Source organism: Dendroctonus ponderosae, unplaced genomic scaffold (genome assembly GCF_020466585.1).
Source record: "Dendroctonus ponderosae isolate FM_Combo_2020 unplaced genomic scaffold, Dpon_F_20191213v2 Dpon_F_20191213_1, whole genome shotgun sequence".
NCBI lineage: Eukaryota > Metazoa > Arthropoda > Insecta > Coleoptera > Curculionidae > Dendroctonus > Dendroctonus ponderosae.
This window is the reverse complement of record NW_026017110.1, coordinates 7535745-7562623: the sequence shown is the minus strand read 5'-3', so window position 1 is coordinate 7562623 and position 26879 is coordinate 7535745. Positions and strand designations below refer to the sequence as shown.

At 39.5% G+C, this 26879-nt stretch overlaps 3 protein-coding genes across 11 annotated transcripts; 1 reads left to right on the top strand and 2 right to left on the bottom strand.

The window, feature by feature from the left end:
- LOC109535370 (choline/ethanolaminephosphotransferase 1) lies at positions 1 to 6848 on the top strand. 6 transcript variants are annotated; one of them, XM_048660864.1, is made up of 9 exons: positions 1 to 511; positions 717 to 957; positions 1023 to 1181; positions 3991 to 4122; positions 4582 to 4740; positions 4797 to 4922; positions 4999 to 5137; positions 5797 to 5851; positions 6677 to 6848. In XM_048660864.1, exons 1-8 carry the CDS (start codon positions 300 to 302, stop codon positions 5838 to 5840), a joined length of 1212 nt encoding a protein of 403 aa, XP_048516821.1. In that variant the 5' UTR covers positions 1 to 299; the 3' UTR covers positions 5841 to 5851; positions 6677 to 6848. The 6 variants fall into 6 exon arrangements, with proteins under 6 accessions (XP_048516821.1, XP_048516820.1, XP_048516816.1 ...); XM_048660863.1 differs by lacking the exon at positions 6677 to 6848 and having other exon boundaries at positions 5797 to 5933; XM_048660859.1 differs by lacking the exons at positions 5797 to 5851; positions 6677 to 6848 and having other exon boundaries at positions 4999 to 5657.
- Positions 5948 to 16427, bottom strand: LOC109535744. Of its 2 annotated transcripts, none has more exons than XM_048660857.1 (8): positions 16263 to 16427; positions 14119 to 14396; positions 11688 to 11889; positions 10947 to 11145; positions 8990 to 9297; positions 8775 to 8940; positions 8582 to 8723; positions 5948 to 8515 (listed from the first exon to the last, which is right to left on the bottom strand). In XM_048660857.1, exons 1-8 carry the CDS (start codon positions 16425 to 16427, stop codon positions 8236 to 8238), a joined length of 1740 nt encoding a protein of 579 aa, XP_048516814.1. In that variant the 3' UTR covers positions 5948 to 8235. The 2 variants fall into 2 exon arrangements, with proteins under 2 accessions (XP_048516814.1, XP_048516815.1); XM_048660858.1 differs by having other exon boundaries at positions 8993 to 9297.
- LOC109535376 (low-density lipoprotein receptor-related protein 6) lies at positions 16401 to 26836 on the bottom strand. 3 transcript variants are annotated; one of them, XM_048660855.1, is made up of 26 exons: positions 26471 to 26836; positions 25502 to 25740; positions 25262 to 25449; positions 25028 to 25205; positions 24861 to 24973; positions 24587 to 24804; positions 24310 to 24525; positions 24093 to 24245; positions 23868 to 24038; positions 23616 to 23810; positions 23237 to 23549; positions 23031 to 23182; positions 22845 to 22977; positions 22663 to 22794; positions 22426 to 22574; positions 22105 to 22350; positions 21894 to 22045; positions 21589 to 21839; positions 21346 to 21534; positions 21050 to 21291; positions 20669 to 20825; positions 20431 to 20614; positions 20111 to 20375; positions 19835 to 20057; positions 17998 to 18256; positions 16401 to 16486 (listed from the first exon to the last, which is right to left on the bottom strand). In XM_048660855.1, the coding sequence occupies exons 1-25, from the start codon at positions 26541 to 26543 to the stop codon at positions 18013 to 18015; spliced, it is 4776 nt and encodes a 1591-aa protein (XP_048516812.1). In that variant the 5' UTR covers positions 26544 to 26836; the 3' UTR covers positions 16401 to 16486; positions 17998 to 18012. The 3 variants fall into 3 exon arrangements, with proteins under 3 accessions (XP_048516812.1, XP_048516811.1, XP_048516813.1); XM_048660854.1 differs by lacking the exon at positions 16401 to 16486 and having other exon boundaries at positions 17343 to 18256; XM_048660856.1 differs by lacking the exon at positions 16401 to 16486 and having other exon boundaries at positions 17343 to 18256; positions 26480 to 26835.
- Positions 26837 to 26879: the final 43 nt, after the last annotated feature.

The window sequence follows — 26879 nt, the reverse complement described above, 5'->3', positions numbered from 1 at the left end:
TTGAAAGGTTAGAGAGAAAGTAAAAAAAATCGGGTGATTTGTCAGAAATGTATCAAAATTATTTATTTGTTCGCCTCCGTTAATAAACACCGTATTAACCAGAACTTTCACACCGCTTTCCATCCAGTGCTATGATCTATGATCCATTCGATCTTAATCTATGTTCTCATGTACATCGGCCTCAAGTCGCAGTTCCTCTCACAGTTATTTAGATAGTCAAAGTCAATTACGGTTTTATTAATAAAGCCTCTTGCTTTTTTTATGTGCTTTAATCGAGTAGTGTTTACAAAGTGTGCAAAATGAGGGTATTCAAGGACCGAATCCTGTCGGACTCGCAATTGAGGAGACTGGGAGAGCACCAGTACTCCTGCCAAAGTGTCAGCATTTGTGATAAAATGCTGCAGCCCTACTGGAATTGGCTGGTGCAGAAAGTTCCTGTCTGGTTCGCCCCCAATCTTCTGACCATCATGGGGCTTGTTGTCAATATTTTCACTGCCCTCGTTCTGGTTGGGTAAGTCGAGAACCCAATCAATTGCAATTCACCAAAGTCTTCGAATAAAAAACTGTTGTATCAAATGCAACTAAGTTTTTCACCTACTCAACCTTTCACTGCTCTGATAATCCCGCCAAAGTTTTACTGTTCTTCAACTTGTCTGGGCAATTCTTTATCATTGCATTGTCCATTATCATTCTAATTTCCCGTTTTGTCTTTGCAGGTTTTCACCGGATGCCAAACAAGAGCCACCCAGATGGAGCTGCGCCCTCTGCGCCATTGGCCTATTCGTCTACCAAAGTCTGGACGCAATTGATGGAAAACAAGCGCGCAGAACTGGATCAGCCAACCCATTGGGGGAACTTTTCGATCATGGATGCGACTCATTATCCACCGTATTTGTGGCTGTTTCAGCTTGCACAGCTGTGCAATTGGGCAACTATCCAGCCTGGATGTTTTTCCAAGTAATAACTTGATGAGCCTGGAGTTCGTTTTCTTGATAAAACCGCATTTTTTCTTATTGTTTTAGTGTTTTTGCGCAATGTCGCTCTTCTACTGCGCCCATTGGCAAACGTACGTATCTGGAACACTGCGTTTTGGAAAAGTCGATGTCACCGAAGCCCAAATCACTATAATGAGCATCCTGTTGATTTCCGCCATTTTTGGCCCCAGCATTTGGTCGATTAAGGTAAGAACTGTCCAGGACGATGCGATTTACTGCCTAACTGAAAGTCAATTGATCAGAATAACTATATTAGGAATTGGGTAAATATTGAGTATTTGCTACACTATGATTCGATTCATGTCCTTACATGCAACTTCTAACAGTTCTTTAGAGACAGTATCAGTCTCTGGTTCTCGATTGCGCTAAGTACTTTGGTTTGCGGCCTCTGGTCCTTTTACCGATGTTTCGACGTTATTTTCACGGGAGGAGTGGGCAAGAACGGATCGACGGTTGCAGTAAGTTTGAGCGTCGATTCCGATTTGCTTTTCTGGTTTCAAAGCATGAGCTGGTCGCTAACCGATTTGTGACGTTCCCTTATTGGGTTCCATAGTAGAATGTATCCGAATCCTGGTCGCTCCATTAATATTAATGGGTGAATCCTTTAAGATCAAGCATGGGATTGGGTGGCACCTTCATGATCATCCTTAACCGGTCTTATCTTTAACAATGTTGAGTTTAACGACTGCACCTTGAATGCATCGAACTTTGCACTCCGGTGCTAAAACAAGTACATTTCCCTTTTCCTTTTCTGGTTTTCAGTACACCTGATTGAGTATCCGAACTTACAGGCTTGAAGTTGATTTGTATGTTTAGTTTTTGTGTAGGTGATGGGATGGCAGGTTCTCTGGAGCAATAGAAACGAAGTGCGACTGTAATGATTAGATTTTCCGCCCGGGATCCATTCGGGGCAAATCCACAGAGGAAATGATTCTTGTAATGTTGCAGGTCTTTGGATACACCGCCCTCGAGTACGTGTGCGTCCTGTTTCCGATTGCGTTCACTTTTGTGTTCAGCGCGTTTGCAAGTCGCTTGAAAAAGGGAGGTAAAAGACAGAATGGATCCACTGTTGCCGTAAGATTCCATAACTTGCCAGCTAGCTTTTGCCCATTTTTTTTCCGGCGCTAGTCAAGATGTTTGTTCAGCTTATCAACGCGCATTTGGCGTCAATTGCCCAACAGTTTATGAGGGCATATATTTGCTGTTTACGCACAAGTAGAGCGTGACTGTTTTAATTATTTTATGCTAATGGGTTTTTGAAAGTCGTCATTTTTATTTCACACGGTTTTCCACTTTAAGGTCAGAAAAAAAGGTGGTTTTCTGACTTTGTTAATCATCACTGGAAAGTGTGTTCGCACAAGAAACATTACCCAGAAAAAGTGTTCGTAAAGGCATTCACGCCAGCAAGCAGGAGTTAACGAAAAGCCTCAAAGCTGCGTTCCAGACTTTCGCAACTTCAAGCGTTTTTTTTTTGGAGATTATCGGACCAATCGGTTTTTTTAGTTTAGGTTTAGACTAATTTTGGAGCTGGATAAATTCTGTTTGGTAACATCAATTTGATTTCTGTTTGAAGCGTTATTTGGTGCAATTATTTTTCGGTTAGTGCGTGTTTTTGCCAAATATTGGTTTGGTGGATTTGCCAAAACTTGGTGGTTCAGATAAAATTTCTACATGGGGCGAATGAAACAATGCAAATTTTTTTAATGTTTCACATGCTCTCACTTGTACAAAAACCCGTTTTTTTTTTGTATTTCAACACCAGAGGCATGCAAATAGACTTTGTATCTCGAAAAACGTTGAATTTTTCGACCCTCCCGTTTTTTTTTTCAGAGTTGTTTTGGAAAAATCAACTTTTTGGTCTTGTAGTGATGCATTTTTCTCTTGAACCGATTTTTAAAATATAGGGCTCACGTTGAAGCTGAAACTATACAGTGGACTTGCGAAAAAAATTCAATATACCGAGTTGCATGAATGAACGAGATATTTTAAAGTAAATTTCATTTGGCTGAAAATCTTCCAGAATCACTGGTTTGGTTGAATTTTTATGCAACAACGTATATTGAATTTTCGTCTTAAATTGTCTATCAAATTTAAGCTTCAACATGTGCTGTAGATCGCGAAATTCGGACTAGGATCAGAAAAGTTATCGTTGCAAGACCAAAAAGTTGTTTTTTGAGACCACCCTTTTGAGTGGTTAATTTTGGTGTAACTAGGGCAGATGACCGAAAAAATTAAAACCGTTTTGAGCTACGTGGTTTATCTTTAAACTTTTGGTGTTGAGACCGAATAAACACTTTTTTGTCTAACTAGAAGCATGCAGAATTTTGCGAAAATTTTCCGCCCCGTAGAAAATTTATCTGAGGTGCTTAATTTCTGCGAAAACACTGACCAACGAAAAGCAAATGGGGCGAAATAACGCTTCAAACAAGCCAAACCGCTCTAAGCACTCAGAATTTATCCGCTTCCAAAGTTAGGGCAAAATTGGCTGTGTAACGTTCAATTTGTTGAGCAGTTTATATGCAGTTTCCGCCCTTATAAGTAAATGATTTTGCACTTTAGCATTAGGTTTTTATTCGATGTTAATAAGGCTGAGTGCTTTTTTCAAGTTTGGTTCAAAAAAGGTTTTGTTTCGGCAAAAAGTATACCTGAAGGAACTTTGGTGTCCTGAAGAAGTCAATAAAGGAACTGAGCGCAGATGAGAGTGATTGCTAGAAGAAGTTTGGTCTAAAATGTGTTTTTCGGATTCTAAGGAAGAAAGATTCCTTGTTTTCCCTGGTCTAACTAAGTCGTGAATTGTAAAACTTTTTGAGCTTCTTTTGACTAGCGTTCCTCCGGTTTCTGACTATTTTATTAGTTGTGTAAATCGAGAATTAATGTGAAATGAAACGCTGTTACTTGCCATGTGAGAGTAACTGCACTTGTTCAAGTTTCTGCCATAGAATAAGGTAGTTTTTTAATGAATTTTTCAACCACGTGCGCGTTTTTTTCTATGAAGCTCCCCACGCTGGATGTGGAGGTGAAGCTGATCCCGATCGCCATTGCGTGTGCAGTTGCACTGATACTGGCACAGGCCAATTTGACTGTTATTTTGGCCGGCGGCGTGGGCAAAAATGGATCTACAGTCGCGGTGAGCTCACATTGTCTAGTGTAACTCACATACTTCTAGAATATGCTGCACCTTTTCATACCAAAAGGTGCAAGATGACGTTCAAAAGTACTGTAGAAGTATGTGGTGCATGACGGGATTGTTACTTGATGTGTATAGTGTAGGCAACAGAGTGACAATACTTGAATAATCAAATGGAAATTAGCTATTTTCTTGAGGAATGGGGTCTTGTCTAGAATCTCGCTTCGATCGGTAGCGATTTGCAGCTAAATGGGTGTTGGCCTTTAATCTTAATTGGGCAAAATCGACATTTCCGTATATAAAAAATAACTATTTCCAATTGCTCCATAACAACCTGCCCGTGGTGATTGTAGAGTAACAGGAAAATGCATGTGAAGCTTTGCTTGGCTTTGATTTGTGGCGTGCCGGTAGATTAGCCGTTGATTTGGCGTTAATTGTCTAAAAACCACCACCTTGCAGGGCACCAGTGTTCTATCTCCAGTGATTCCAATCTTACTAGTCGTACTTCCAGCTTTCATAATTTACCAAAAGTCTGAACAAGCTCTCTATCAAACGCATCCAGTGTTATATATTTTCACGTTCGGACTGGTGGCTGCCAAAGTTACCAATCGATTAGTGGTAAGTTACTAAAGCCCGGCCTTTTTTGCCGTTTTTATATGCCAATTGTGACTAAGGTGGCGCACATGACTAAGAGCGACATGCAAATGTGGGACTATTCAATCGTCGGGCCTGCGATGCTGTTTTTCAATCAGTATTTCAACACTTTCATCAACGAGTATATTGTGTTGTGGATGGCTTTGGTAAGTTACGAATAATTTCTCTCAGAGTGCAACAGGTTAAAATGAAAAAACGCGCCTTAAACCCACTTTACCTTAGATTTGGGTCACAATGGATCTTCTGATCTACTGCTACAGAGTGTGTCATGAGATCTGCGCATTTCTGAGGGTCGAGCTGTTCCGAATACCGTATCCAGGTGGGCCTGTGGGACCGTACGACGCGGCCTCAGAAAAAAACGGTACGAAATCGCATAATAAAACTAAACCTCGAAGTAGCGCTAAAGCTTTACGGCCTCAGTGAGGTTCAATTGATGAATCCGTAGCGCCAGTCAATGAATCATCCAGCTAGGCTCATTTTTCCAAAGCTCCGAATCTGCTTTTCTGTTTTTTTTTGAGCTGGCTAGTGCCAAAGAACCTACACTGTTTCTAGGGAAAATTGTTTTCAGCAATTTCCGCTTGATTATTAAATCTGCTAACTCATTCGCTCCCAACTTCTACACTAATGGTGAATGGTTGGCTCGTTTTTATTATGTATTCATTTTTCATATGGAGGTTTAGTGTTAGAAGCATTACCACAAAGGTGTATCATGTTGTCACATATAAAAACCATTTATTTATTAAAAGCTAGCTGTAGATGTGGAGTCGTTATGTGTGATTTATCTACTTAGAGATTAAGATCGTGTTAATTTTGGTGGATTGATTGATTGAACACTGATTGTTAGAATGTACAGTTTGATAGATAAATAACTGAACTGGTTAGTTTGTAGTTTATTGACCCTTTTGTGCGTCAGGTAAAACCTAAAACTATGTATCAGCGCCGATTAGAAGTCGAAATAAAAAACTAATATAATTGTTTAAAGATAATTGAAATGCGCTACAGGAACACTGCTTTTTTCAGATGAAGATGTTACCTCAGCACTACTTCAAAAGGAGGAACTATGATGTCTTTTTCGGTAGGTTCCCAACCAGTATTCACTTCACTCGAATGTTATTTATTATTTTTTTCAATAAAATGAGGTTTTTGCGGACACTAAACAGACTAAACCATGCGGCGTTAATACCTTTATTAAAATGTTTAAGATCAAAAATAACATACCTACAACATCTTTGGCGAACCACTCATTCCGCCCAGAATACATTTCAAATTTTGTTAACATCCATTTTACATTCAATAGTTTATTGTAAAATTCGCATAAATTAAATTACACATTCACCGATCTTCAATCGATCAATAATGGTATACTTCAGAGTGATACAGATACTCTTCAAGTTAATACTGTTCGTATATCACTCTGAGTAAAGTCTAAGCTCTATATTTGGTGTTATCAATCTTATAGTTCGTAAAAAATTGCAAAACGGTCCAGCCAGGGAAATGCACTCAACGTTGCATTTTAAGGGCGTTTCCTGGATCTTTTGCACTAAATAAACCACAAGCTACTTACGCCCAATATCTACTAATGAAGTCGAAATTATTGTGCAATAAAGGAAAATACTGTGTACAAATACGATTCTTTTTTAAAAATGGCGAAAAAAAGAACTCCTAAAAATAGTTCTTCATAGTAATATATATAATCCTTATAATATTCAAGGTAAATGTTTTTATAAAAGTTAAAAAGAAATTTATTAAAATACATATAAATGCATATGCGTTTTTTGGAATGCAAAACTTTTAACAATATATTCGTTAAAAAATTTGGTCTCTCTTACAAGCTAATAATAATTAAAATATGTTACGGAAAATAAGTTAAGTCGATTAATAAAATTAATACTATTTACAGTAAATCAGCGAAAACATTCGGCTATTATCTACACATGGAGCTCCAAGGAGACAAATTTCCGGTAAATGCAATACAATCACCTAACTTTAAACACACAGTATATAATCTGAGCACCAGCAGAATGCTTTGGTTTATGGCACATGGGAAATAATAAACTGCTGGTGCACCAGTACAGACAGACTTCCAATTTCACATTCTGCTAAAGCTACGAAACGAAGTCAACTCGTCACGCCTAAACACTGCTTTACTACATCCATTGCGTTTGACCTTTGGTTAATGAACACAACTTTTCTACTCTCTCTTGGTATACATTTAGAAAAAACTAGTCTTTGCAGACCTAGCCAGTCTTTCGAAGTTAATTTGGCGATGAACAGGTTTTAGCATCTACAGAAGCTGTTGGTATTAAGAAAAACGTCCATAAATGCGAAAACTTTCATACATCAGCTGGTTTTTACAAGACTTGTTCGTCATTTATTCAACTTACAGCCGAAGATAATAGAACTATGCTTCAAACGTAATTTATTATGTCTTCCAGGTACGCGCGATTTTAATCTTAATAATACCGAGAACAATGGAAATTCTTGGTAAAGGTATGTACCGTGATATTTGATCAATTAAAAAAACACCCACAAGTTTAAGATCACACCAACATCAATAGTTTACGGTACAAACATTTTCCCCGCGGGAGAATATTAAATTGCTCAAAGAATCGAAAATCTAACTTTGTGGCCGACCCTGCATGAAATACCAAAAATGTGAACTAAATTTGCTTAAACGAAAAACCAACCAGAGAAAAACGCAATACTCTAAACTGTTCGACAAAAGGGCCACACTTAAGTTTAATAAGCGTATCATTTTTTTTTCTAATACAAATTGCTGCCATTTCAAATGCGTTTCCCCGCGCTAACAAATTCCCGCAAATTTTCTTGCATCTGCAAGCAGATTCTTTGGAGGTGCACACTTTTTAAGCTGGTGGTAGAATAGTAGTTTGAAAATTAATTCAGGAAAATTCTACCGCCGGTTTAGTGGTTATATCCCCCGTCAAAGAATCGCCCAGCATAAAACAGTTTGAGCAATGTGCTGCTGAAATAATCAGTAATGTACCTAAAAATCAGTAAAAGACGCCTATTTAGGTATGTGGGTTTTTAGGTCAATAGATGGTGGCAAAAATAAAACACAATTTTTTTTATGGGCCGATGTTCGATGTCGGTAGGTAGGTAGGTGTAGTAGACTCTCACAGTCTAAAAATACACCTACCTCGAACGGTACCCTTTCTGCACATTTGGTGGAAATATGGCACTAACTTCATAGAGCCCTGAGGATGACTTAAATATAGTGGAAAAGTGGGTTTTATTTTTGCCACCATCTATTGACCGAAAAACCCACAAACCCAAATAGGCGTATTTTACTGATTATCGTCACGGTCACTAATTAACCACAGTACCTAAAAATATTCAGTCTAATAAGTGAAACGAATCAACGAAACCGAAATCAAACAACATTTGGTAAGCAGCAGCAATCAGGTGGTAGTGGTAAGTCTTGCAAATTCCTTAACGTAATTATATGCGCGGTTTGTACGTGAGAGTCACACATATTGTTTCCTTGGTTTTGGCCGGTTCTGGTCCGAGCGAATCCTCTTTGCTGCCCGCCGCAACCAAGAAACAATTCCTGAACTGATCGGTTAACTTACCATCGTCCCCATTCGTCCCGGTTTCGATCGGGCACGAGCACAACTCGGTCTTGTTCTTGAAGCTGCACGATCTGGATATGTTCTCGTATTTAATTTTGAAGCTATTCGAGCGCGAGCTGGACCCTCGTCGTTCGCTCCGTCCTTTGAAACTGGTTGCATAATAAAAATTAACTCAGACCGGCTCTATGCATGTCACGCATGGGTGTGTTTAGTACCTGCTGGAGCGAGACCCATTTTCCTTATTGTTTCTCCTGCTGGCGGACCGCTGAACGTATCGCTTATCTCGGGAATTGGCGCGTTTTACGCTGGGTCGTTTCTGGATAGACTCGGCGCTTAGAGACAATCCGGCCACTCCCACTAAACAACCCATATTCAGAATTGTAACCACAAAAAAACCAGGAAACTTACCAATAGTCCCTGATGAAGACCGCCGCAGGAGCGCATTGGTAAGCACAGAAACGTCGGCTTTATTGAGGGGAAGATCCAACGAGCCGCCGCAACTTTCGCAGTCTACAGACGGGCCGAGAAACCATTGCGATCGGGTTTTCATTCGCTCTGTTTGCCGCTCGTGCACCTTTAAATCAACCACATTCTGAAACCAGTGATAAAACAGTGCAAAATACTACCTGGGGTAAGTAGCTGAGACTTCTAGTGCTTTCCGCGTAGGTGTTCACAGCTTTGAGCTCTTCCAAAGTCATTTTCGGGCCGGAACAGACATTGTGACTGTACTTCGATGAATGGCTGGTGCTTGAAGAATGAGAGGTGTTGTTCTGGAAAAGCCCATTCTGTTCCAGAGAGATGGAGAGTCTGGTGCAGGATTCTAGAAGCGTGTGCTCGGCTATCATGCCCAAGGAGGAGGAGCTAACTTGGGGCTGCAGTCCGGCCTCGAGAAGAGCGGGTCTCGACTGGCATTCTTCCCCTTGCGACAGCGCTATAAAAGCGACAAGAATCAATCAGACACCGCCAAACTGAGGCAGGTTTTATGAATTCAACGTGCTACATACCTGCCAGCTGCTCAATCTAATAACTAAAGTGCGATTCGGGCTGTTACTTCAACACTAAGCTCCGTTCGAAAGCCATGCAAATTGTACAGTTAAACGCAAGTATAATCATAAACAGCCTCAAAAGGTACGTATTAATCAATAACCAATCAAACTCAGCCCGTTCAGTCACCCCAACATTTTCGAAATATTCCTTTAAATTGTTACAATTTTTTTTTCATTAAAACCCATTAATCTTTTAGGTGTATAGAAGTAAAAATAAAAACGATCACAAAATAAAACTGCCAACACTCATGCCATTAATTAAAACAGAAGACAATTTATTAAACGTTCCTTTGCACTAATGAAAAATATCACAGAATGGTAATGTAATGCGTACAGGAAACGGACTTTAATGTTATATTTACAAATATTAAATAAACTAAATACTAACTACATATCTATGCAATAAAAGAAGAAACATTGGGAGAATGAAGGAAAATAACTGTTCGAATGCAAATAGGCAAGCAAAAGCAGCTTTTCCGCCAATTTTGATTTTTTTTTTTGATTAATTCGGCCTAAAAAAATATACAATCGTTTATTGACATTTTTAACACAAAACTACCAAAGACAGGATTTGTTAATGTAAAATAAGTAGCACAGTGGTTTTTGCCTGTCAGGATGCCACGTTTTCAGCAAACAAACGAGTTATTTTGTAAGATTTGAACATACAATTTGGAAATTTGCATATTTGATTGCATCCGAGTAGTTTTCTTTTGTGCTACTGTTTGAATCTGTATCGAACGTTCCATGGAGTTTTGGACGTTAAATACCTGATTAAAATAATGCCTCTTGTGTGTGAAACACTTTGTCTGTTTGCGGCGGTATAAGTTAGTACTTGGGAATTTTGCTTGATTTTTCTGCTGGTTACAAGAGAAACTAGACAATTTTAATTTTTGTTGAGTCGAATGTTGCTTTTTATTGTACTGGACAAAAAAGCAAAATAATTGTCCACGTTTTTGCTTTTTGATCCAGTCCCAACGCTACGGGAAAAGTGTGCAAAAAGGTCCGAAATATGCATTTTCCCAAAATCACACAATTGATACAAATAGCAAAATTCTGAGACATTCGGTACACTAAAAATGCTCCTTCAACACATGAACCGAGAAAAACATCCAACTAATACCTACAGTAATGTATGCGCTAAAAATCCTCAAAATAATCTACTCGAGCTCCTAGTTGCATTAAATTTTCAAACAAAAGCTGTTGTGGTCTATAAGAAAAAGCCATTCAAAGGAATGTTTTTAGCAGCCACAAAACATGTCGAGGCTCAAACGGTATTATTTGCATTAAGGAAATCGTCAGTTGCAGGAAGATTAGTGTCCATTGTACGATTACCTTCCATGTAGCCCCCATATCTATCGTAGTTCTCGCACAGTAACCACGTTTCCTTGCCCATCGATAAGTGTCCTTTTTGATGCAAATGAGGGAATGGGAGAGGAATTAGTACGGTTAGATGTATGCACAGGCGATGATTAGGGGTAGTGGTAGTTTAGAAAATTCTACTCAACCGAACAGAGAGTGAAAAGCCGGTACTCACCTAGTAGATATCGTTCCAAAGCCATGTACTCATTCGGGAACATTCCCTTCGTAGGAGGATACTGGAAGGAGCAAATCCACTCGCCTTGCACTCGCAGCACTCGGCCAGTAACTCGCGCATAATACTCGTAATTGTCTTTGCCAAACAGGTTCGAGGAAGCAAACTCTTCGATCAGATGTTTCATCACTTTTGAAGCAACCTAAATCCGGACAAATTCATCATCATCAATCCACATTGCGCGCTGAAGAAATAATTCATGCGGTTTTAGAAGCAGGCGTGTTTCTTTCCTCTAGGTGGAACATGCAAATACTTGTTAGGGGTGGAGAAGTAGAGAGAAGAGAAGTGTTCAAACGCACAGCCGCAATAGAAAATGAGAGTCTACATAAATGAATTCTTGTGAATAGATATCAGTTGGAAAAACAAGGGAGATGATAAAATAGTGTGACCATAGTAAAATCTATAAAAAACTTACGTTCACTTCTGCCTGGAGAAGCGTTATACAGCAAAAGCAAAAAAATTAGTTTCTATACTTTCGATTAATTTCCGCAAAAAAATTGAACAAATTGGAACTTCCTACACAAAATCGCTTTGAAATTTCCCATATCTAATGGTGCCACCTCACTTATAAACAGTGCACAGTTAGTAAAACATTCTAAACTTTCTAGTAAAGCATCAATTTATATTTTCTGATTTTCAAACCAATTGAATCGTTTCAACTTATCGAGATCGACAGTGGCTTACCTTAAACTTCATCACATCCTCCATTCTGGCTGTTTTCCCATCACTGACACACGAATGGAAAAAACTGGGCGCCACACTAACGCCCAGCGCTTCGCTGGTCATTCCAGTGGCGGCTTTTTCGCTATTAGAGGCGATTACTCGAAATGTACCAAACAATAAGACTAACAGTCTTTGCGTATAAACCGGCAGGCTTGTAATTATTCTGAAAGAAAAAAAATCAATTTATTGTTAAAAAAATATAGTTGAGGGCGCATTCAAGCAAAAATACTGCATGGAAACTATTCAAAATTCACTGACATGTTGTTTAGGCAAAAATATTGGGTTCTACATCAAATTTGTGTTATGCAATAGTTGATGGCTTCCCCGCTACCGCGAGTCAAAGTGTAAAGAAAATTTTCGGTTGTTTTCGTAGATTCTTAACCAGTTTTACTATTATCAACGAAATGTCTGTTTGGATTTTTTTTGGATCGAGGAAGCCGAATTTTCTAGTTTTTTTACAGACTGGTGACATGAAAAACATGAGCTATTTTTGGGACGTTCTCTCAAAGTTTTTGAGCTAATTCACAATTTCTAGACAACTGAAATTGAATCTTTCAATACAAGAAATGTTCTGCTCGGATGTTCAATAAAACAAAACTTTGCAACACCAACGAAACATCTTATTCGATTCAAGTCTTCGACAATCATAGATGGTTTTCGGCTCTTTTGCAAGCAATAACATACAATTTTCCATCGATTAAGGTTCTTTTGTTATGAATTTGAAATGAATTTGTTATGAAAACGTTTTTCTATTATGCAAAGTCAGCGTTTGCAAACTAAGAACGACTTTAAGAAAAACTCTTATTGAATTCTAGTTTTCAACGATTATAGAGAATTTTTCCTCCTTTTTTTTCTTTTTTCAACGTGAGGAACCGGCTGTGTCCGACCAAATACATGTAAAAGCGCCTCTCTCACTGCGTTAGTTCCTGAATAAATAAATGCCAAACTACGGCCTGCCAAAACAGCCTCGTAAAGCAAACGCAATTTTGTAAAATTTTCAAAATGTTCCTGATGATGACTGGAAATCGAAACTTTGTTCACTTATCTAACGTACTTTTATCTACGAAATGCATTCAAAATTGACTTTCTCACATCTCAAGTTATAGAGAAAATCAATGACAAAGTCAGGCCTGCAAAACCACTACAAAAACCTAACGCGAAAACAATCTCATAAAGCAAAAGCAATTTTCAAAAATTCTTTAAAATTGCATGATGACTGAAAATCAAAACTTCTTCCACTTGAAGAACCGACTTTGCCCTACAAAATACATTCAAAATCACCTCTCTCACTTCGTTAGTTCCTGAATAAATAAATGCTAAACTCTGGCCTCGTAAAGCAAACGCAATTTTCAAAAATCGCAAACATTTCCTCATGATGACTGCAAATCGATACGTCGCCCACTTAGAGAACCTACTTTGCCCTACGAAATGCATCCAAAAGTGACTCTCACATCGCAAGTTACAGAGAAAATACATATTAAACTCCGGCCTGCAAAAACCACCAAGAAAACCTGACGGGATTTTGAAAATTCTTGAAAATTGCCTGACCATGACGGGAAATCAAAACGTCTTCCACCTGAAAAACCGACTTTGCCCTACAAGATACATTGAAAAGCAACTCTCTCACTTCGTTCGTTCTTGAATAAAGAAATGCCAAACTCCGGCCTGCAAAACAGCCTCGTAAAACAAACACAATTTTGACAAATTCTGAAAATTTTCTCGATGATGACAGGAAATCGAAACTTTGCCCAATCATAGAGCGTACTTTGCTCTACGAAATGCATCCAAAATTTAAGCGATATTTTAATACCCCAAAAAAATCTGATGTATTAAATGACGCCAGACGATTGCAGCTACAGCTTGCTGAGAACTGCACGCTAAGTAATAGGCAAATTTGGATTCTTCTATTTAAAAAAAACCCGAAAACATACATTTTTTGGTGGTAGTAATATTGGATAAGAATCTACCCAAAAAACACGTCACCCTGTACCTCGAAAACTATTAACATTCGGATAAGACAAATTCAATTTTCCAGCATTTGTTAACATTCACTTTGTATATCCATAAACAAATTGATAAATTCGCTTCAATTGTGCATCAATCATTGCGACCTAGTGGCTTGCTCCACTCATTGTGCATTCTGTTTAATAAGCTATGAATAAACAATGGTTGTATGGCGAGCGTCATTCGGACGGTAATCTAATTAAATAAGGGACGTATTTAATTAAATATTCTCGGCGAACACCTGAAGTCCGACATGGTCGCATTTATTTATCAATTCAATGCAATGCGTCAATATGAACCGCACTCCTTATACGATGAAGTGACCGAGTGGTTTCGGTAAACAGGAAATTTCTGCCATACTTTTTGCCTCGTTTTTTTTATGGATTACCTATAAATCTCGTCCCGTGGGGAATTCTGGTCGTCGGCTGTATTTTCGAAAATTTCGAAAAATCGTTGCTCAATGTCCCTGCCGAAGATGCCGCCCGGTACTTTCCGAAGAAACTTCTTCAGCACGCTGGCGATCGTGTACACGCTGAAGTTGTCCATGTTCACCAAACGGCCGGTTTGCAGGAAATGAATCAGTTTTTTCATTGCGCCCTGATGGCCTGGCGCCCTGAACACATCTTTTCGATATGGGGCCTCTTTGTTTAACTTCAATATTAACACCTGGAATTTCAAAAAAATACCCATTGATAGTGCATTATTTCCAATATTCCACCAAATAAATTCCTGCGAGCCCAACCGCATTAATCGAATAAAGTGACAAAACCATCACCATGCTAAAGCAGGTAAGTGGTGAAATTGCAGCAGAACCATCAAGGTGTAACCAAAATCATTAAATTGCCAACCATTGCGCGCACGCTATTTTATTTGCACAACTAGAACACATTTTCTTTTATTATGATTTATATCTCTGCTCTCAGCGGCATTTTAATGTGAATTTACATCAAAAACCTATCAAGTCCAATGAATTTTGCAATGTTTAATGGGTAAACAACCTCAACGATTCCGGAAACAACGCTAGAAGAAATTTGGTGCTTAGTTTTCAGACTAAATGTCTGAATATAGTCGAAAATAACTAATATAGTCGGAAATAAGTCCGAGATTTTTTCAAAACTTTGGCTAAATTGAATCCAGTTTTTCGTTCTTTTAAACAACTGCGAAATTATCTTCTTCTGCATGTAAGTTTTCTTCATCTGAAGACGGTTTTAAACGCAATATTTAATTATTTCTGTTTTCTAAAATAAGACGCAACAGAAATCAGGCCTCGTTTTAATCGTTTGCGGCTTGCTCCACTTGATATACAGATCGTTCTTTAAAAAATGCGCAAATGCGTTTAAGCTGTAGTTCTATATAAAACAAAGTTTTTATCTAACTTAACTGATTTCCGAACTGCTGAAAATTGGCCAGCATTAATCGGCGYAAAAACAAACAMATTTTTAGAAAATCCCTGAAAATTTACTGCAAATGAGTCAAAGTTGAAACGCTTTTCATGTATAGAGCAGACTTTGGCCTACAAAGATGGCACAAAAGTGACCCTCTAACTGAGCAAGGTCTTGAGTAAATAAATCTCAAACTTCGGCCTGTTAAAATACCCCGCTGAAAATTTTTTTAAATTGCCTGATGATTGACTTCGTTAGTTCCTGAATAAAGAAATGTTAAACTTCGGCCTGCAAGAACCCGATAAAGCAAACGCAATTTCAAAAAATTCTCAGAAATAGCCTGATAATTACTCAACAACGAAACTTTGCCCATTTAATGCTTGCCCGCAGAAGGTACTTTGCCCTACGAAATGCTTCCAAAATTGCTAGACATCTTTGGGCCGGCTATTTTTCATTCATATCTAGTTTTATTAACTTAAAGAATCACATGAAAAACCCATATCTCGCATTGTTATCAATATCAGCACATGATAGGACGAAAATGGATTCTTATCACCCAATTGCTTGTAAAACATAAAATACGTACACGATTTTAATCCTTGGTGTCTCAGGAAATCGGCGACTAGATAAGAGGAAAAAATCCTCTAGTAATAATTTTCCACTAGTTTAAGAAAGGCATTGAAAGCGAGTAGTTGGGGCTTGCTTTAAGAGTAAATAATTGATATCTGGACAAACGCAGTTTGTTGCCTCAGACATCGATTAACGCTGGCAGAGAAAGCCTTTGGGGAGCGATAGTGATAAAGGGAAATCAACAAACGTTTGATTCCAAAACTTCCTTTATTTGTCCAAGAGCCCCCCTATTCTACGCGTGTCTTAGATCGGGGAAAGTTCCAGCGAATTATGGAAAAAACACTTCGGAATGATTTGAAGAAAAGCTGGCCCTAGAGTTTAATTAACAACTTATCTAGAAACCCATCGAAGCAAAACGCTTTTCGTCGTATATTCTCAAGACAGGGCAGCTGGTGAAACTGTTTGTATCGACATAGGGGTACCAGGCTTCAGGCTTGTTACAGTAGGCAGTCAAGAGTGAAACTCAACTTTAGAACATCTGGCGATGCTCCAAATGGTCGCAATGGGGTTGGAAACTTACCAGCAAAGGTCCAGGAATGTCGCTTTTGCAAACTTCCTCCAACGGTACCCCAAACTTGACTTTCTCCAGCCGTCTCGGATAGGGGCCGGACGGGTGTCCGCAGGACGTCACTACGTTGCTAAAGGTGGCCGCACGCCTATGCATTCTCGCTGCCCAAGTGCTCATTTCCAATTGAGCGACAAATCGTTTAAGGCCCCAAGAATTCTTAGACCACCATAACCTAACTTCGACAACATCAAAACATTTTTAAAATAGTTGAACAACATGAACATGCAGCACACTTTAAAACACGGCATCCACACGGCTGACTAAAAACGCGGCGTCTCCGTATTAAATAAATCGGGGAAATTTATCCCAGTTGTACCATATTTTTGAATTTTCACGCCTTGAATTCATCGGGGGATATTCGAACCGCACCAAACATACACCAGCAGCGAAATAACAGAAATCAATCGGACGATGGGCGGTTTTGACAGGAATTTGATTTCCATCTGGGGACTTTTCCGCGCTGGAAACTCGTGATTGCCTACAATGTTTAAAAGCCCCCGTTGGCGCGTCATTTGAACCACGTTCAGCACATTTTTTCCACCACGGAAAGTTCGAAAAGTTCGTTAGTTTTACGTTTGAAACATTGAAAAACTACTTAAAAATCGCTTTGGCACAAACAATTAATGGAACTGGATGTTTCAAATCTGGAAATGCGCTTGAAGTCGCTAGATCAAACAGTTCTATCTAGAGATATACGAGAAAAATTGGCTTGTGAGTGGAAAAATGTTCTTGAAAATTGCCTAAAGATGACTGAAAATCAAATTTTTGGCCACTTATAGAACGGACTTTGCCCCACGAAATGCATCAAAAATTGACTTTCTCGCATTGCCAGTTACAGAGAAAATAAATGTAAATTTCTGGCCTGCGAAAACCAAACGTGACTGAAAGATTCTTAAAAATTGCCTGACGATGGATGAAAATCTTTTTGAACTTTTTCCTAACTGATTTATAATAATAGTGCCGAACTCCTTCCTGGCGGAATTTTGGTTATAACTATATAAAGTGGAAAAGTGAATAATAAAAAAACTGCAGTTATCCAAGAGAAATCTTTTGAAATACGTAAACACTAATTTCGGTAAAAACAGTCTGTACAGATTATAAAAGTCCTTTGAAAACAACAGAGATATTTACAACACGTTACATATAAGCAGGTTTAGGCACATACTGGTTAAATCACCTAACAACAAGCTGAAAAAAGGTTTCAGAAAAACTGATTTGATTAGTGCGAGATCAGTTTGTTTGATATTTAACAGTTACTGTGTAAACAACTCTTCAACGTAGTGAAACCTTAGCGGGTCATAAGATCTAAAAAGCTATCACATTATTGTCAAACAATGATTAATCATTACCTTCGTGTGCGTGTTTTTCAGCCAAACATAACGCAACGGCGACAAACAATCTATCAACAACATTTGCCATCTAAGTCGTTTAAAAATATAGACCTGAAATAATTTTCCAGACAAACAAGTTAAAACTTAACTAAAACTAAACAGTTCTTTAGCTACCTAGAAACAGTAATTCTAATTTGGCAAAGTCTTAATTCGATAGTAAATTGCACCCTTCTGAGATACTAAACGACGTTTTCGTCTGCATTTCCATGTCGAATGAGTGAAAATAAATTAAAACCTAATGAACTAAAATGATACTAAACTTTAATGAGGTATAAATGATGATTTTGTTGATTTACCAACTAGTTTAAGTCCTAGAAGTCCGAATCGCCGCGCGGACTCGCTGCAGGACTGGGCGGCGGAGGAAACGGACTGAAATATGTGGAACTTCGCGAACTGGGACTTGGGGGGCAACTTTCCTGGTGATAATGAGATCGGGGAGTTGGAGGCGGCGGAATGGGGCCCTCGTATGCGCTTCGATTTAACGGGTAGTTGTAATCGCTCTCGTCGCACACATCTGTCGAGTTTGGGGTGGGCGGCGGAGGCTGATTTATTGTCCTAAAAAGTGATTTTATTCCATTAACGGAAACTTCTTCGGGTCACTCTATCAAAGAAGACCGTTTACAAATTGGGTTTGCGAAATCCACATGCTAATGTTGCTTCTGTATGTTATTTTGCTTCATACTCAATCTAATCAATATTAAAAAGGCTTCAAGAATTCATCAAACGTTGAGTCTATTTCACTTGAAATTATGGGAAATTGCGTGTACATGTTACCGGCAATGTGCGAAATCCGGCAATATGCAAAATGCCTAGACATTCTGCAAACTGACCAACTCCCCAGGCATTTTGCAGAAACGCTACTACTTTGGGCAATCTGCACATTGACTACGGTATTTTAGTACGCGCTAGTCAATCTGAGGTGTTAGATATGTTTAATCTTCACATTGACTAGACAATGTGCATAAACCTGTTGCTACGAATCTGTGCTGGTTAGTTTTGCAACGGAATTTTGTTGCTTAATTTTTCAAGGAAAGTTTACTGTTGTTTACTGCCCTAAGTAGCAAACGACTTTGTAAAATTTACTCCGTTTCCAGTGTTGGTTATTGATTATTAGTTTGTATTCCTGTCTTATTAGCGTCGTGCATACAAATTTTGATTTTTCGGAAGTTTGGTATTCGGGTTTACATATTATTTAATGTAAAATGAAAACCAGGGTAATTAATAGGGGACATCTTTGCCAAAGAAAAATCAAAGACTAAATATGAAACAACATACAAGATTCTCGATAAATGATGTGCTGGAAATATGTAAATGTTAATGAAAACAAACTGATATCATAATTTTGTGTGTGCACAAAAATTTAAAAAATATCCGCAGTTATGGAGCTAATAATTTATGCTTTCATACTTTAATGCTGTTGATAAATTATAATATTAGTGTTAAACAATCTTATTACATTAAATTGTTTTGTGATTGGTAAAACAACTCATTAAATAAATAATTAAAATAATATATAATAATGAATTTAATTTCACTAAAAATGTCTTCATTTCCGCTCTCCATTGCCTTATCATTGAACAACAATATTTGGCATAATCGCCGCGCGGCAGAAAGGAAACAACAATTTTGCTGCATCAGGTATTATGCACATTGTCTAGTCAATGTGAAGATTCAACATATGTGATACTCACATTGACTAACGCGTAGGGCATTTTTCAGATTGCCTAAAATACCGTAGCCAATGTGCACATTGCCCAAAGTAGTAGCGATTCTGCAAAATGCCTGGCGAGTTGGTCAGCTTGTAGAATGCCTAGATATTTTGCACATTGCCGGTAACATACACACTGAATAAAATGAATTATGTCAATCCATTGCCACAATCTGTTTAAATAAGATATTTCACGCTCTACACAATGTGTTAATTCATTCAATTCATTTCGTTTGAGCTTAGGAGTTGCGCTAAAACCCCAAGGGGTAAAGTATTAGTTTCGCAACTCCTTATCGAAGCGGCTTTTATGACTTTTCATATACTTTTCCCCTGATCCATGTGGGGATGATCAAGTCCTTAATTGACGCAACCCAGTTCTAGCAAAATACTGTCCCCCTTTTCAGCTAAACGCCCTCAATATTTACCTGTAGTGCCTGTAAGGCCTGTACCTCGAACTTGGACTACTGGCTCTAGTAGAAGGCACTGTCGTTGCCGGACTAGGTGGAGGATTTAAAGTCTCCCTCGGATAACTTGCGTTGCTGGAGGCATTCGTGTTGGAACTGCTAGAAGCCCCCGTGATGTGTCTTCGTTCGTACGTTGACGGATAGTTCTCAGTCATCATCGACATCCGGACAACATCCGGGATCCCTAAAAAGGCAATTTTTCAGTTCCAAGTAAAACCAACGGCGTTCAACAACTACCTCGCCTCAATGTGATGTTCTTATTGTGACTATTTGGGTCCAATGGACTCAAACTGTCCTCGGGAGGTTCAGCAACCAGTTGCTGTGGGGCGCACGGTTTCACCCGCTTGTAGATCAGGAATGCCACAACTCCAATACACATCAAACATATGATAACCACTACAAAGGTTCGAAATTTGGATGTTTCTGCTGGGCAGCCTTGTTCGTCCGAGCCGTCGGCACAGTTTTCCGTTCCATCGCATTTCAAGGAGGCGGGCAGACAAACCTGGACGAAACAATCAATCAAACCCGTTCAAACCCGAATAGCTAAACGGCCCTACTTCAGTTTGTGGACATTGGAAACCGTTGTCGCAGCAATTCTTCTCATCCGATCTGTCCAGGCAATCGTCCATGTTGTTGCACATCAACGATTTATCGATACACTGCCCATCTTGGCACCGGAACTGATTGACCTCGCAGTTGGGACAGTTCAGCTCGTCACTGCCGTCCGAGCAGTCCTTTTGTCTGAACGAAAACGGGGAAATTTAGCGGTTCACTTAGAACGGGAAAAGTGTCTACCTGTCACATCTCCAGGCAATCGGAATGCAGTCTTTGGTGTCAGATGAGGCCACTGTGCAGGAAAAACGCTCGGCGCCACAATTCGGGATGGTTTGGCAGGATCTTCTGTCTTCTTGCAGCTTCTTGCCATTAGGACACGCGCAATGTGGCGTCGTGCCTGCGACAACGAATACGTGTATTTAAAAAAATATTTCATGTGCTGAAGACAACAAGACGGGCAAGACTGTAATAATTAATTCCTCGATTTTTTTCTATTTTCACATTCACAAAACAAAAATGCACATGCCCTTCTGATTTTTAAATATAAAAAAAGTGCTAAACGCGCCTAAAGAAGTTTTCACTTCTAAAACCTGTTTCAGCTCATATCTATGCCAAACTCACCATTTAGAATGCAAAAATGCGAACACCGATTCTTCGTATCGCCGCAACTATGACTGCGAATCTGTTGCACCGAAATAAAGTCGACAATGTGGGACGCCTGGATGGCTAGAGTGGACCTGGACTTGCCGGTGGTCAATTCCAGCCGTTGCAGCTGATTCAGGTCCTTGTCGATCCAGTACAGCCATCCAGCGTGAACAGTGAGGTGAGTAATTTTGAAATGGCTCTCATTCACTACGACATGCCTGGAAAATGACCTCGTAAAAACTGTTCAGCAAAAGCAAAAGGCTGAAACGTACTTATTTTCCCCGTCGATATTGCTGATGTAAATACTATGCCCTTGCGACCACACAATGAAGTCGTTCTCAGTATCCACAGCAATAGCCGAAATGTTGTCGTCGGACTTCGTGATCACGATTCTATGCGATCCGTCCAGCCGGGCCCGTATGAGCTGATTTTGGTCAGCCACGTTGGTGTAGAACAGCAGCCTGAACAATAAACCATCTAAACTTGCGGTTCATTCACACTCAGTGAGCCAAAACCTTTTAGTCACATGCACCACAATCAATCTCGGTTTCTCCCCTTCGACGCTCCTTATGCTTCCAAAAGAGTTCGTGTTGTCCAGCCTGGTCACATTGATGACATTCTGCAAAGCGCACGTCCAGAACAAAAGCCGCCCTATCGAATCCACTGCAATATCAAAGGGCTTAATATCGTGACCACCCGGCACAAACACACTGGTATCGGGTGTTATTATGTTGGAAACCTTAATTGCATGAAGCTTTGCGTCGATCTGAAAAACGTATTAAATCGAGTTCGCAACATCCAAACTACCTGCAACACTTACCCAATACAGGGCGTTATTTTTGGGATCGAAATCGATCGCTCGTACGGCCTTCAGGCCCTGTACGGGAAGAACCGCTTCAGGACAGTCAGAAGTATCCGGCACTAAACGAACCACCAAATTCTTCAAGCCGTAGATCATGAAGCTTACCGGAGCTGGATAAAAGTTGTCAAATTAAACCAAAACCAATGTCAAAATTAACAACAGAACTCACGCGAACATTCGTTGTTGTTGAGGAAATAATGAGTGGGACAAGCGCAAGTATATTTTGTGTGTTCTGCCGGACTATCGGCAGGCAACGCCAAGCACAAGTGCGAACATCCCCCATTACTAGTGGCACATTGATTGGTCTGGTTCTGCTTCATGTTGTGATACACTAGAATATCGGTGATATTTTCTGAAAGGGTCGCCACTTTTTCTATGCCCAAACCGGAGTTTTTCAGCGCTTTATAGATGTCAGCTGGAATCAATAAGTTCATATTCAAAGGATTATTTAGGTTTCGAATCTTCCGCAAAAAAACCGGTTTACACTTACATGTTTTCCCATCGCTCCAAAATATGTGCTCCTTATAGAGCGCCAATCTACGGGGGGTTAAAGTCGAATCCTGGATAATGGTTTTCTTGTTATTTCCGTCTAAATCAGCAGACCAAATGGCTGGAGCGTCAATTTCGATCCAATATAATCTAAAATTTAATTGAAAAAAGCCATTGAGTTTGTCGCTAACCATTTCCGCTCTACAAGAACCATTTTGTTAACTCTAAACCGACGCACCTTTTTTTCTCATAGTCTAATGTAAGTCCTGTGGCTTTTCCAATAGTGGACAGCAGTTTTCGTTGCTTGGATCCGTTCATTGCTGCCTTTTTTATGAGATTCGACTGGCCCCATTCCGACCAGTACATGTACCTAAAAAAATAAATATAAAAAACCCCGATGAAAAATCCAGCAAAAATTACCCCGAAGCCGGGTCCAGGACAATGCTGTGGGGTTCGTAGACTTCGTCCCATAACAATGTTCGCCTAGATCTGCCCACTAAGCGGGACACTTCAATTCTGTGCGAAATCGGGTCGGTCCAGTAGATGTTCATGCCTGCAACATTTAGTTTTTAAGCGTCTTAAAATTGGGGAAAATTGGCTGCAAACCTAGCCAATCCACCGCAATTCCCTCGGAATATGCCAGACCTAAATCAATCACTTTCTGCGGCTCAGAGCCGTTGATGAAGGCTCTCATAATAGTGCGCGCTTTGGAGTCGCTCCAGTAAATTCGCCTGGAGTTAATATCGAAATCTATTGAGCTGAAACACACCAATCATGTTTAAAATGGTCGGAAAACCATTAGGACTGTCTACCTGGCATGCCGAATGTTCGGTATATGCAAACTCTTTTCAATCGGTTCGTTTTCAATGCTAATTCTTCCGATGCTGGTGTTTTTCGTGTAAAGCAAAAATGCTTCTGGTTTGATGCAATTTTGCATGTCTCTGGCCAATTCGTAGTCAATTTCGCAGGCACATAAGCGCGATGTTTTGTGCCTATGAAAACACAGCTGGGAACAATTGCCATTGTTCTCTGAACAAACATTCCAGCCAATCGGAGCCGATAATTTGATCGCTTTCAGCCCCATCACGTTCTCCATTTGATCGACAATGACTTGTCGGTTTCCTCCTTAACAAATTAAAAACAAATTGTCCGAATAGATCATTCCACAGTGTCAGACTTTTCCGTATTTACCTCTATCTTTATCTGCTCGGTCGATAGAGCGTCGTTGCCAGTCGGTCCAGTATAAATAATCTCCCATGAGACTGAACCCAAATGGATGAGGTAGATTTTCTTTGATTAAAGTTTGCCGATCGGTCCCATCCATGTTGGCAAATTCGATACGATCAAATTTAGCGTCGCTCCAATATATCTTCATTTTTATCAAATCTGAAACAATCACATCCATAAGTACAGATAGCCGGCTAAGTGCCTACAAAAAAGTACCCAGAGTAATTCCATTTGGCCAGCCCAAGTGTTCTTGAACGATGTAAACGCGCATTGAACCGTCCAAATTTGAGCGTTCCACTTTGGGGTCTTTCTCGTTCCAGTCCGACCAAAATAGCCAACCCAGTTCTGAGGCAACGGCGATTCCTCTGGGATCTATCAAACCGTCGCCTAAAGAACAAAAGCAATAAGACCAGAACCCAATTTTTTCGGGTTTTCACCTACCAATAATCACTTTTCTATAACCTCCTTCCAATCGGGCCACTTCGATGCGATCCGTGCCAGTATCCGTCCAGTAAATGTTCCGGGAAATCCAATCGAGCGCAATTCCATCGGGATTTTGAATTTCCGTCACAATTACATCTTGCTGATCGGAACCTGAAACAATTTTCGACGTTGCACTGTAAGAAGCTGATTTTCCAGCAAACGCCTGGTCACTCACCATTCAGCTTGGATTTCTGAATTTTTTTCACTTCATCATCCGACCAGTACAGGTAGTTTTTCACGGGATCAAAATCAACAGTTATTGAATACTTTACATCGCCCAAAGGTATCACTTTGTAGCTGTAATCAGGAGAATCTAGATAAATCACGCAAATATCCGTTCGTCTGGCTACCACTAGCAATTCCTGCGGCTCACTGGCGCAGTTTTTCTCATCTAAAACATTTCATTCGATTGAAGCAGATTGACTTTGGATTGAGTGGAAAACAAGCCTTACCAATAAGTTTAATTCCTATGGGACAAGCACAGGTGTAATAGGGAGGATCGGGCGATAGAAGACACAAATGCGAACATCCAGCATTATTTTCGCAAGGATTCGGCCCTTGAGGTTGTCGTTGTCTCTCGAATACTTTGATATCCATGGGATGGGTGCCCATTTGAAATTCCATCGGTTGTTGGGAGGAAGTTTCCAATTTGGAGTAGTCGAAAATGGCCCTGAATTCATCCAATTGTTATTTTAAATTGGACGTGTCCAAAAACTAGATACATACACGCTTTTCCAGTCAGTCCAGAATAACTTGGAGTAGGACTGCGTTAGGGCATATGGATACTCGGAGGCGGTTTGCAGGATTATTGATACGCTTTTTCCATCAAAGTCCATTACCTGAAACCGTCCAGTATTAAGTAAAATAATAAGAGAGGTACTGAACCTAAGTACTTTGATGAATAAAAGTTTGCCATCAATCCAGTAAATTTTTTCCGAGTCATAGTCAACGGTCAGCCCATTGGGCCAGTGGATGTGTTCAGAAACGATAACTTTGCGGGATTTTGGGTCACCGTTCATGCCAGCTCGCTCAATTTTTGGCACTTCTCCCCAGTCGGTCCAGAACAGAAACCTAACAAAAAAACCTCAAAATGTAGCAGTTTAATGCGAGAAACTGGCCGGTTGTACCCTTTCATCGGCACTACAACTATGGCCCTTGGCTGGTCAACTTCCGTCCAAAATAAGACTTTCCGGTGCTTGCCCTCCAATGAGGCCACTTCAATCCTGTTCGTTTCACAGTCCGTCCAATAGATATTGTCCGTAAACCAATCGATGGCCAATCCATCAGGCGACAAAACATTGGCCACTATCTCAGTCTGAAATTAGGGGCTTGAGAATGGTGGTTCAATTAAAAGCAAAAATTCCTACAGTATTTTCTGCTTGAGTCCCATTGAGGGACGCGCAATGAATGCTCTCCAGATCGTGGTCTGCCCAACAAATTTGCCGGTAATCGTAATGAAAGTCCACCGCTGATATGTAAGTGAAGTTTTTGATGATTGTGGTTGGTTTGATTTTCGTATTTTTGTGGGAAAACGTCGACGTTATCAGTCGGATGTCTTTTGTCGTTGAATAAATCAGAGTAATCGGTTGCATCGCTGAAACACTATCTGAAAGGACAGCCAACACATTTAAGAAGGATTTGCGTAGAAAAGTGACTTAATTAATCACGTACTTATTACTAATAGAATTACTGAATACAATTATATTGTTCATTGATTTATTACTTTACTTCGAATTACATTAATGTATAATACGGTTTGTCGGAAAACTGTCTGCAAAAGCTTTAAGTTCTAAGCGATTTTCTTTTACGGCTTTGGTCTAGTCGAAAATGACCTTAAAACACTTAAAAATTAATCGATTTTTTTTAGAACCTGGTTGTTTGACCGCGCAGCACTGGCTTGGCTTAAAATACATATTGTTAAGTTTAGACCATCACCAGATAAAATTGCCATGTTTGCAAAATTTGCGATGTAATTGAGTAAAACCGACGAAATTTACATTTCATGAAATTAAATTTTACATGAAAAAATGCAATTTTATATGCTTTTGGGGTACCTATCAATATTTGGGACTGAAGTTGGTCATGAGTCGCAGAAGAAGCCCCAAAGCATGTGCTTTTATATACAAATACAGATTCTGGAAGTTGCAAAATAACTTTCAAAGGGATGTTCAATAACTTCCACTAAGCATAAAAACCTTGTCCATAGACCGAAGTAAACAAGCAGAAAGGTGGATGTATTCAACCCTTCTATACTGCCTGTTCTTAATGCAGAGCCCTGATATCTCCAGTATCAAGTAAAAAAACATCCAATTCAACAAAATAGTACGTCTATTTACCAGTGTTACCTCTTCCAATGATTTGTCTTCCAAGCAACAAAAGGCATAGCCAGAAAGTTCTAACTAGCTCCATTTGCCTATCACTAACAGATAACAGCCACAAGCACACTTTCAGCACTTTACATTGAAGAAATATGGATAATTTTGGGAAAATTTGCGAAAACAATTTTTGGTCATCAGGAAATTTCGGTTGAAGGGTAGAAGGACCGGCAGCTGATATGCTTTATATCCGTTTGATTGGGTGCATTCTTCTAATTATTTACTGATATGAACATAAATAAAGAAAAAAATAAAACCAGGATTTATCGTTTAGATGAAGAATTTATAAACAAAACCACAGAGTGAGTGACATTCCTTCAGTCCTCTTCTCTTCTGTGTCTGCATCCGGTACTAATCCAGATAGTGCTGC

Bases quoted from the DNA above. Each gene is read 5' to 3' on its own strand.
- LOC109535370 (XM_048660859.1), top strand. From the start codon at position 300: ATGAGGGTATTCAAGGACCGAATCCTGTCGGACTCGCAATTGAGGAGA. The intron at 512-716 runs GTAAGTCGAGAA...TTGTCTTTGCAG, and splicing joins ACTGCCCTCGTTCTGGTTGG to GTTTTCACCGGATGCCAAAC. The intron at 4,923-4,998 runs GTAAGTTACGAA...ACTTTACCTTAG, and splicing joins TTGTGTTGTGGATGGCTTTG to ATTTGGGTCACAATGGATCT.
- LOC109535744 (XM_048660857.1), bottom strand. From the start codon at position 16,427: ATGAGCACTTGGGCAGCGAGAATGCATAGGCGTGCGGCCACCTTTAGC. The intron at 14,397-16,262 runs GTAAGTTTCCAA...TTGAAATTCCAG, and splicing joins ACATTCCTGGACCTTTGCTG to GTGTTAATATTGAAGTTAAA. The intron at 8,516-8,581 runs GTACTAAACACA...TTATGCAACCAG, and splicing joins AATGGGTCTCGCTCCAGCAG to TTTCAAAGGACGGAGCGAAC.
- LOC109535376 (XM_048660855.1), bottom strand. From the start codon at position 26,543: ATGGAGCTAGTTAGAACTTTCTGGCTATGCCTTTTGTTGCTTGGAAGA. The intron at 24,805-24,860 runs GTATGTATCTAG...GGATGAATTCAG, and splicing joins TGGACTGACTGGAAAAGCGT to GGCCATTTTCGACTACTCCA. The intron at 20,615-20,668 runs GTAGACACTTTT...GTTTTCGTTCAG, and splicing joins ATTGCCTGGAGATGTGACAG to ACAAAAGGACTGCTCGGACG.